General features: G+C 44.1%; 1 protein-coding gene across 1 annotated transcript in view; it reads left to right on the top strand.

Annotated features, from left to right (window-relative positions):
* Positions 1-10,995, top strand: part of EEPD1 (endonuclease/exonuclease/phosphatase family domain containing 1) — an 81,009-nt gene that overhangs the window by 29,235 nt on the left and 40,779 nt on the right. Inside the window, exon 2 of the mRNA XM_019538650.1 lies at positions 9,067-9,118. Within this exon, the coding sequence (XP_019394195.1) occupies positions 9,067-9,118 (52 nt within the window). The remainder of the gene's footprint in view (positions 1-9,066; positions 9,119-10,995) is intronic.

Consider the following 10,995-nt stretch of genomic DNA (forward strand, 5'->3'; position numbering starts at 1 on the left):
CTCCAGTGGTTAGTGGCACCACAGATGGGTTCCACACACACACCTGACCAGTTTCTGAATGGGACATTGTCATGGTTTCTTGGTCTTAAAATGACTCTATGGGTAGGAACAGGTGTTGCATTTGTGCTTGGCCAAACTGTGCCTGTGTTTGTCCCAGAACAGAAATAGTTTGGGATTGGTATGTATGCACATTACCCTTCCAGTCAGGGTTTAGTGAGAGGCTGAATGCACTACTGCTTTTCTGCCACGAGTCAATGATGCAATCTCAGGATAACTAGTCAGATACATTTTGCGATGTGCTGGGATAAACTGTTTGTACTTATCCCCTGGACCCTTTTAGGATTTTGGGACAACAGACATGGATGTCTGAATGATTGCAGTTTATCTTGTGATTAAATGGTTTATCCTCGGACAAATACACCATCTGTTTAGAGCCTGTGGCTATTCTGAAGCCATTAAACAAAAGATTTAAATGCTAACTTCAAAATAAGAAGTCAATAAAATAATCTTTTGTCTCTTGTGGTTCATATTTGCCCCGGTATTTCTTATTCAAGTTTTCCACTCTTCTTGTTTTGAAAATTGTTTCTGAACTTTATCCAAATAATAGGATCTGGAAATGTAAATACTGGGGAATTAAGTTGGCTCAATGTTAGAGCAATAGTTCATCTGATGGATTCCCGTTACCGTACCCTTTTACATGCCTTTGGTTTGATTTCTGGGTGCAGAATTTAGATATGTTTTATAAGCAAAGCAGTGCTGCTATGAAACCAAGAACAGTTGCTTTCATGCAAAGAAGAGCCTTAAATGAACTGTGATTTTAAATCTTAATTTCTGCTCCTGGTAGATATATTTTCCTGGAAAATATTTTCCTGGAAATCTCTTGGCTTATTTTGTTTTGGCTTTCACTGGCAGCTACCCCTAAAGCAATATGGTTTACAACTCACATTGTAAGCCTGTCAGATTACTTTATTAGCTGTGTCCAGCAGGTTCCAGCTGCATTCAGTTGTAGCAATAGGCACATTTTTTTGTGTGTCTATTTAAGGAGTGCTTGGGAGGAGGACACAGATAGATTCGGTGGAAAAGGAGAAACTGACTTGATTTCCCATAAGGCTAGGCAGCAAGCTTCTGAATACCAAAATATAGCTCTCTCTCTCTTCCTATAGACCCTTCCTTTCTGCCTTACTTGAATACACTGAATATTGTAGGGAAAAATATATTCATCAGGCACTCCTGCATGAATATTGCCTAGTAAAATGAGAAGCATTAGTCTCAGTACAACCAATATTTTAGTATAATTAAGTGATTTGCTATTTCTTCATATGCAAAAGGTAGCATATTCCAGTGGTCTGGTCCAAGATATAGCAATGATTGTTTTTCTTTGTCCTGGCTAAGGAGCAACACCTAGGTCCACTGCCTGAGTAGCTGATCAGGGATTGAGTTGTGAGTCAAAGGACATGCTCCACACTTATGAACATTAATAAACAGGATTGCCTTTGTCAGTATTAAGGGCAGAAATGTGTTTAGCATCATGTGGGCCCATTTTCTAAAATAAAACCTTTTTCCCAGGCCTTTCTGTATTGTAAACAGAGTTTGCGACAGAATTTTTCACTTGCCTTGATGCAAGTTACCAAGCTGATGGTACCAATAACTGCATCTCAGGTTTTATCACACAGGGGTAGTGAAAGATCACTCCAACTCTATTGTTCACAGCTGCCTGCATTAAAAACACACTTCAGTTTAAGAAATGGGTTGTAAATCTCTCTTTGACAGGTCACTTATCCAGGCTTATCTTTCTCTACCCTCTGTTTGTTTATGAAATGGACATGTGCCTGTTGCATAAGTCTTATTTTTTTTACAACTGCCACAGTAAGGCTCGGGACAGTAGTTGCACATAAACCAGTTTAAGTGATCCGGAACTGGTTTAAAACTGTAACAAAACAGAAGTTCCGAGCACATAGACCACTTTCAAAATGGGCCAAACCAGTTTAAGATAAACTTGGTTGGATGTGGTATCAGACTTAACTGACTTGGGTCAAACCATTTTATGGACCTTCTGTCTCAGATCCCTTCCTGGCTCAAGTTAACTCACAGTCCCCCAGCATCCCAGGATGCTTTGCAGCCCTGGGCTATGCTGTCTGCTCCAGTGGAGCAGGGACTGCCTTGCTCCTCTGCTCCTTAGCCTGGTTCCTGCCTGCGTCTGTCAGCCCATCAGGACAGGGGGCACGGGAACTCCTAGTCAGGGTCTACACAGCACATAGTGGAGGAGGGAAAACCCCTGTGGTGGAGGCTTTTCAACCCTTCTCCATCCCACTTCCCAGTTGCTGATTGCTTCAGTGGCTGCCACAAGAGGGAGGGAGAAGGAGTCCTCCTGGCCACATGCCTGCCCATGCAACCTAGCATGGGGGCACTGGGGAGCTCTTGCCTTGGGGCGGGGGGCTTTGTCCCATCCCCAGACCGGGGCAGCCCCAGGGGCTGAGGGGAATTCTTCCCCTCCCCAACCCCAGAGCTGCTTGCCTTAGCCTCTGTGAGTCTCAGAGCCTGGAGGGAAATTCTCCTGCTCCTCCACAGCTGGTTTTGCATCTGCTGCTGCAAGTCTGAGGCAAAACCAGTTGCAGGGGAATGGAAGAATTTCCTTCCACTCCATGGGCTATCCCTGCATCTTACAACAGCTAGGGCAAGCAGCTCTGGGGTTTGGGAGGGAAAGAAATCCCCTTGGCTCCTTGGGGCTGCCCCAGGCTGGGGGACCCTGGTTGTGGGGGATGGAAGCCCCCCAAGGCAGGGGCTCCCCAGTGCCCCCATGCTGTGCTGCATGGGCAGACACCTGGCTGGGAGGACACCTTTTCCCTCTCTCCTGTGGCAGCAGATGAAGCAATCAGCAGCTGGGAAGGAGGATAGCGGGGAGTCACCTTAGCTCCCCAGGGCTGCCTGAGCTGGAGAATCCAGCATGTGGGTGAAAGCTCCTGAGAAGGAGGCTCCCCCATGATGATGGGCCAGCACCTAGACAGGGGGCTCCTTAACCCCCTGTCATGGGACAGCACAAGGTTGGGGGCACTAGGCTGGGCTGGCAATGGCCAGCAGGCTGAGAGTCATGCTCAAGCGCACTCTGCCTACTTGCCTCCTCCTGCCTTTCCCGAGTGAAAACTGAACATCAGTTCAGTTGGTTATCAGAAGGGATCTGGGTTTTCTGTTTCCCACAGAAAAATGGAATAAAACCCGTGGATTTTCCCCTTTACCCAAGGAAAAACATGAATTTTTCATTTTAGCAGAGAAACGTACAAATTTTGCACTTTTGCAAAGAGCTCTCTGCAGACTGGCAGCGTTGCAGCCTGCAAGGGACTGGGGGAGTGGGAGGAGGGTGGTCAGGTAGGGGACACCATGTGTATATGCGTGTGTACATGGCTGCCAGGCAGCCTGGAGAGCAGCTTCTGTAGGTAAGTCTGGGGGTGTGGAGATTGAGGCCCCCCATATGGAGGGAGGGAGGAAGCTTTCCTGCCTGCTCCTACTCTGCCCTGCTGTCCTAGGTCTTGCCCACTGGGCCCCGGAGGTCCCCGTGGGAGGGCAGGGGAAGCAGGCAGCTCGCCCCCACTCCCCATGGGCTCTACTCCAGCCATGCTGCCCATGAAGGAGCGGGAGCTGGGCTCTGTGCTCTGCTCTGCCACAGCAATCCCCATCCACAGGTGGCAGGTGTGGGGTTAGGCACTGCTTTGCGGGGCAGGAGGCTGTAAACCCAGGTCCCTGGCCTCATAGCTCTGGCAACTGGAGGCCCCCTTCAGCAGAGCTGGGGGGCAGGGGGCTGTGGGTGGGGAGCGAGGGGCACCAGCAGGGCTGGGGGCTGTGGCTTGTGAATATGGGGCCTAGACCTGCATCCTGATGAGTGAAGGGGGTAGGGGGATCTCTGATTTTTCCATGATAAAAACCCCAAAATCAAATACCAAAATTTATAGGCACTTAGAATTTACTTTATTATAGTGACTGAGGCACAGGTAGACTTCCAAAGTGCTTTAAAATTGTAAATATATCAATAAAATATTGTGTTCAATATTTAGGCAGAGGGTGCTTGAGCTACTCTCCAGGCTACCTGGCAGCCATGTGGACATGTACACACTCACATGCACATGGTGCCCCCTACCTGACCACTCTCCTCCTGCTCCCCCCAGCCCCTTGCAGGCTGCAGCACTGCCAGCCTGTAGACAGCTCTTTGGAAAAGTGCAAAATGTGCATGTTTCTCTGCAAAATGAATACCTATATATATACTGGTGTTTCATTTTAATTGTGGATTTGGGGGTTTTAATCAAAGAACTTGTGTTTTTATCAGAGAATTTGCAATTTTTTTTAAACAGAGAAAACCAGGATCCTTGGTTATCAGTTCTACCTATGCAGTTTAGAAGAAGCAGCCTTGATTGAATAGATTCTGCCTCCAGCTTTTTGACTTCTGTACTTAGCCTGAAAGCTTAAACTCAACAGCCACTTCCCTAGCCATAGAGAAAGGGTGTGTTGTTCTTAATAATATGTCGCTCTTCTCCATTGTATTGGCCAAAAGCCTAAGGGACCTGTTGGGTTTTGCATTGTAGCCCATGTGTTAATAAAACTGGGTTCTTGTTATTCCTGTGGGGAAGTGAAGTATCTACGGACTCTTTACCAGAGCATGTCAGCTGATGTTGACTGCTGCAGCAGTTTGTGTGTCCTTTTAGGTAACAAGGGCCATTGGTGCAGTGGGACTGTTTACATTTTTCTGTCAGTCTCTCCCTTTTCTCTTGTGTGTCGCAGCATTAAGATAATTAAACATTTGGGTCAGTTTGTGTGTGTTTATGAAAGGGATTGTATGACAGAATTGATAGCCCAGGAAGTCCCTTACAGTCCTGTGTTTTAGGTCAGTTAATCTAATTAAGGGATGTGTAGGGCAGGCACCTGCAGTCAGCTGTTGGATTTATAACTTTGACCCTAGGTAGCAACATAGCTACAGTGTCTTATCTGGAGAGCAAAACATTTTTTGGAAAGAAAAAGTTTGTGGATTGCAGGGGGACCTTTTAATAGTAACACTGTCTGCTTGTAATTGAGTGGTTTTGCATTAGATGACTAATTATTATATTTGTGATGCTTAAATTGAATGTGATTCAGTAAAGAACTATGCTGCAAAATAGGCCAGAAAAACAAAGAGAAATGAAATGGCATTTCTGTCTGTTGTTAACTTTAGCCAGGATCATGTGCTGACTAATGGGAAGCATGAGGTTTCTGGAGAAGCTTAATCACTGAACCAGGATTTATAGCACTGCATAGTGAATCAAGATCAATTTATCCAGCTGCTACAAAGCAATAAATGGGCTGGTGCAGAAAGTAGCAATGTCTGGACATCATCATTGTTCTTTACTGGGCTTGCACTGTAATCAAGCCAGAAATAAAAGTCACAGTGCTCTATGGCTGTCCAGTAAGTAGTACTGTTTCAAGGATTACTGAGGTCATCTGCTTTAGAGAAGGAATCACAAGCTGGATGGATTGATATTGGTGCAGACTGATTGCACTCTGTATATTCAGGGCCAGTATTGCATGGGGAGCAGAAACCAATTGCATGGGGAGCTTCCACACCAGTTGCCATGCCCACATCAATCTGGGCTTTCAGGAACCACACAGCTCCAGTTCTACCTCCCAGATGCTTCTGCAGAGCCCTTGGATCTCTGCAACGGTATTTATATTTTGTCAAGAGTGTCCCACAGAATTCCACCACCACCTCTATGTTCTCTCCTGGAATGACCTTGTTTTCTCAGTGTCCTCTTCTAAGCACCTTGAATGACCGCAGCTTGTTGTGCTCCTTTTTACCGAGCTCCAGTTTAGTAGTTTTACTGATGCATAGTGGGGCTGGGATGATGGCTCACGGTTGACAGCTCAGGGGTCGCAAGTTCCCGGCCATAGCAAAAACACCCAGTTAGATTCCAACAAATCTGCAAATTTTGCTAAATACCTTGTCACAAGCACATGAGAATGAAGGAAGGACCTATATATAGGTGGTTGTGAAAATGTTGCGTAGCCAAGTAATTTTTGTTCCTCTATCTTTTTGTTAGGGAAAAAGCAGTTTAGATGGGCAGAGCAGTGCATACAACAGCATGATTTGATTTAAAACCCAGTGAAATTGTTGGAAAAGCTCTCCCATTGTAACAAGCAAGCCTTGAATTACACCCCATATGCTTTTACAGTGTCTGGTAATTTGGACCACAACATCACTGAAACATTCTGCCTAATGTAGGTAGAGGTTACAATGTGATTAGGCCCTGTGATTATACCTCTTGTATAGGGGGTGATGGATCCTAACTAGAAGCATGTTATGTTTGGAGGTTGGAAGCTGAAACAGCTAAAAGCCATTGAAGATCTCAAGTCAACATGTAAGGGATACAATGATAGATTTAGTTTAGTACTATTAGTTTGTAGGCAAAAGACTGTTAGGGAAGGATTGTAATATTAAGCTAAGTCACAGAGCTCTGATTATTCATTTAAGCATCATAATTAATGCTTTGGAAACTCTATGGCTTCCCTGAGGAGAGAAGATGATACTTCACCCCAGGTCAGAAAACCTGAGTCAAGTTTCACCATGGTAGCACTTCATGTACACACTTTATTTTTATTGCAATAGCAGAGTTCTTCAGCCTGATCATTGCGTATTCTAGCAGACTTCCAACATGCTTGTGGAAGGATGGATAGTATTTCTAATAGGCCACAGTATCAAATAAATAATTGATCTAGTTAGTAATTGAATGTAATTTAAAATGTAATTTGGATTGTGCCATTGTCTTATAGCTTAATATGATGTTATATATTGAAAAATCTACCTTCAAGTTAGTGATGTGAACCAGCTGCTCCAGGAACAAAAAGTTGCTTCAAAAAGTCTATTTTCCCCTGGACTTCAATCTTGTACCTTTTGTGTTCACATGCAATGAACTATAGATCAAAGAAAAAAAAAGATTTGTTAATGGCAGATACCACCAAATTAGACATCAAGTCAGGTTTCAAGCAACTAGTTAAAAGTTCTGCTTAAACAGATTTTTTTCTCCTGCCATCAGTTAACAAAGTATTTATGTTCCCTTCTCTCGTAACTTGAGTGAGGCCCCAGTTCTGCAAACATCTGTGCATGTGAATACAGTAGTATAACATGAGTGAAGTTATGCAAGTGCTTAACTGTTCACAGGCTTGTAGCTGTAGGCCAAGATTGTAAAATTGGGTCCCCAAATTAGTAATCTATCTGGCATTGTTATGAACTTTGGAGAGATGTGAAAACTAGAAAGGCACTAAAGCACAAACATTATTGTGTTTAGGATTCAGTTTATAACGGTGCTTACTGAATAGCATGGAAATGCAGTAAAAGCTCCTGATCTTCATCCTTGTGTTTTGCCAGCTACTGTTCAGTGAATCTCAACTTGTGCATATAGGTACATAAATAATACACGAGGTGTCAGAACAGGGTGTTCCAAACCATCCAGCATGATTCCTGAGTTTTGTAAGACCAAGAAAATTTCTTGCTGAGTCTCAGGGGATCTGGCCTTAAACCAGGCTCCTCCTTGAGTCATGTGTAGGGAAGTTTTAAAAAAAATGTTTTTAAATATGACACGGCACTGGCTGCACTGACCAGCCATCTCTGTACAAAAAATATGTTTAAAGGGAATTGTAATAAACAGACTTATTAGTTTTTAACAGAGGTGTCAAACTCGCCTCCTTCTCCAGGCTGGATCCAACCCAGGGCATGGGGTAGTTCCAGTGGTGGCAGCTCCAGTTTCCCACCTGGGGGATAGAGCAGGGGTGGCTCCAAGTCCTGTCATGTGTTGCGTGTCCCATGCAAGATCTGGAGCTGCTGCTGCTGCTGACACCTCTTTCATGCCAGGGTAGTAGCTCTAGCTCTAGTACAGGGCAGTGACAACTCTGGTTATGGCACACAGCAGTAGTGAAAGCAACTGGACTGGAAGTAAAGAGCTGGGGCTGCAGCAGTAGTGACAGGTGAACTGACTGAAGGGCAACTAGAGCTGTCAGCTCTTGCTTGCCTTCCTGATGCCAATCATCATGTCCATCAGGGCCCAAGGGCCCTGAATTTTGTGGCAGACCCGCGCAAATCCTGGTGACTTGCCACAGTAGCCCTGCAGGCCCAATAGTGTGACTGTGTGGGGTGATCTGGCCCCTAGGCCATATGTTTGATACCCCTGGTTTATAATAACGTTTCAGACAAACGTTCTTCTAGATTGTGGAATAAGCTCCCTCCAGAGGTGGTGCAATCACCAACCTTGGACATTTTCCAGAGGAGACTGGACAGTCACTTCGCTGGGGTCACTTGATCCCCAGTTCTCTTTCCTGCTTGGTGCAGGGGGCTGGATCCAACGGTCTTCGGAGGTCCCTTTTGGCCTCACAGCCTATGAATCTATGAATTCTCATATTCTGTTTCTCACTTGAAAGGAGCAGAATGGGACCAAGTCATGTGGAGTGAATCAGCATAACCCCATTTGAAGTCTAAACTAATATAAATTTAGGTTGAGACTGTCTGAAACCTTACTTTAATCCCCTGGATTTTGCGCATATGGGGCTAAAGTGAAAAAAAAAGGTCAATAAACATATGGCAGGAATTGGGGTCAGGATTAGTACTGAATAGGGTTCAAAAAGCTGAGGCAGAGGATTGATCATTGAAAGCAGAAAATGGGCAGTGGGCAAATTACAGTCAAATTCATAGTGACAATATAGATATAGGACCAGTTCCTCAGTGCTGGTCTTGACTAATGTTGATTTCACATCTTTATTTGCCTGTTAATTTAAACTATGCAAATATGATGATCAATGCAGCTGCTCTTGCATGGTGAATTTGAATATGCTTTAATAAATTAGGAACCAGAAAATCTATTTAGGGCAGCTATAACAGCAAACAAAGCATGTAACAGTCCCTGCCCCATGATTTATTTAAAGACTCCTGCTTGCTTTATGTAACATGTTTTAAAACTTTTCCAAGGGAGAGAGTAAGAGCAAGATTTCAGTGATAATGGAACTGGTGTTTCTGAAACACTCCCCATTAAATGATTCATTTTTCATGTTTCTCTCTTACAGCATCAAGCTTGTGGCTGTGCAGGAGCTGACTGATAGAGATGCACTGGAAAAGGTATTTTTAAAAATTGTTTATGCAATGACAGTAATATGTATTCAAGATCCCTAATTTTTTAATATCAACAGCTCTTCGTAACATTTTATGAAAAAATATAGCATCAAATGTAAACAAGTAGCCCTTCTTTTCAGCTCCGTAATACATTCTGTCAGAGAAACAGCATTTGTTGCAACCTGACTATATTCTCTTGGGATGTTCCTACTTTAAAGCACGGATTGAAAACAAGTATCTGTCTGATTCAGTATTTCCAAAGCTGTTCTTGTTAGTAGCTAGGGAAAGTATATGGTTTATGAAATGACAGTGAGGAATATTCTAAGACAGCATTTCCCAATTTTTTCCAGCCCAAGGCACACTTACATTAATAAAAAATTTCCGCGGCACACCTGTTAAGGCATTCCCCATCCTCGTACCTATTGTAGCTCATTGCCATGGCAAAATTCTGTTCTTTTCTGATGATATACTTTTGTGCCACGGCACGCTGGTTGGGAAACACTGCCCTACGAGGACATGAAGGCTCTATTTCTGTCCATTGTCCCTTAAGAGAGAGCACAGAAGATGCAACCTGAGCAGTGTGCGGCAAAGATAGTTTCATGAACTAATACCAGTAGTAGGGAGGCCACTGATGCACCCCCAGAATACAGGGCATCCCTTTAGGTGTGTTATGGGGTGTAGGCTGCACCGCCTGCCTAAGCCAATCAGCCGGGGGGGGGGGGGAGCGGCCAGGCCCTTCAGAGTTCTTATCACACTATGTGACTTTAAGCATTGCTATGGGGGGCAAGGGGGAGGGAAGGGGTGCAAATGCAAGCATTGGCCCCCAGGCACCGGAGACCCATGGTACATCACTGATAACCTGTCTACACTAGTGGCCCTACAATAAAGCTGCACAAATTGCACCAGAGAGAAGCTTTTGCCATAAATTGCCTAGTCGTACAAGGCCATGCATCTACAAATAGCCCATCTGGAATCTTAATAAGCAGATTTTGGGGGTCATACACCCAGAAGTCAGGGTTTTCCTGCACATCACAATGGTTGTACATTTTTACAGTAGGCCTTCCAAACACAAAAGCACCTTAAAGAAACTTTTTTTTCCCCACAGAAGGATCAATCATCCATCCTGTTTGTGGCCACCTTGATTTACAGCTAGGTGATTGATTTACAGCTAGCCAATCGATCCCTTCATTTCATCTACTCAGTATTCTGGAAGTAATGGGAGATGCAGCACAAGCTTTTGCAGAGAAATAGTTTTATCACCCAGGATGAAATTCACTCCAGCATAGAGGGCCTGCACAAGTGATGTCTATGCTTGGGTTTCATTTGGGATAGATTTCACTAAAGGTGTTTCTCCACAAGGTGCTTAAATTAATGAGAGGCTTTTTTTTGTTTTAAGTGAGCATTAGACTACTGTTTTTGAGCAGGACTTCAGCTAAGGGCAGCATCAGAAAATATTAAGTTGATCTCTCTTATTTCATTTTAAGTGAGAAAATCTGTCCAGACATTTAGTCTGGCTAAACAAAATAATATTATCAAGCAAGTTTATTGTACAGTGGTTTATGGTGGTATATCCATGCCTCTTGCATGCAATTTTGCCAGCTGGTAAACCAAAGTTTCCCATCTCTTTAGCAGATATCAGTGTACCTTTTGGCAAAATGCCTTCCAAAACAAGACCCACCAAGAAAGAGTGACCTCAGTGCAGTGTGCCTTGCCAGCCAAGCTATTGTTTGTAACTTGCAGGAAGCTCTTCATAAAGGCTTAACATCAGAAAAACGATCTTTCTAAATTGAGCTCTATGAATATTTTATCTCTGCTTTCATACCATGCCAGACTACAGAATTTAAAAGGCCAATTTATCGCCCTGGAATGTAACAATGCGTGTC

Source organism: Crocodylus porosus, unplaced genomic scaffold (genome assembly GCF_001723895.1).
Source record: "Crocodylus porosus isolate Cpor-Errol unplaced genomic scaffold, CroPor_comp1, whole genome shotgun sequence".
NCBI classification, from domain to species: Eukaryota; Metazoa; Chordata; order Crocodylia; family Crocodylidae; genus Crocodylus; species Crocodylus porosus.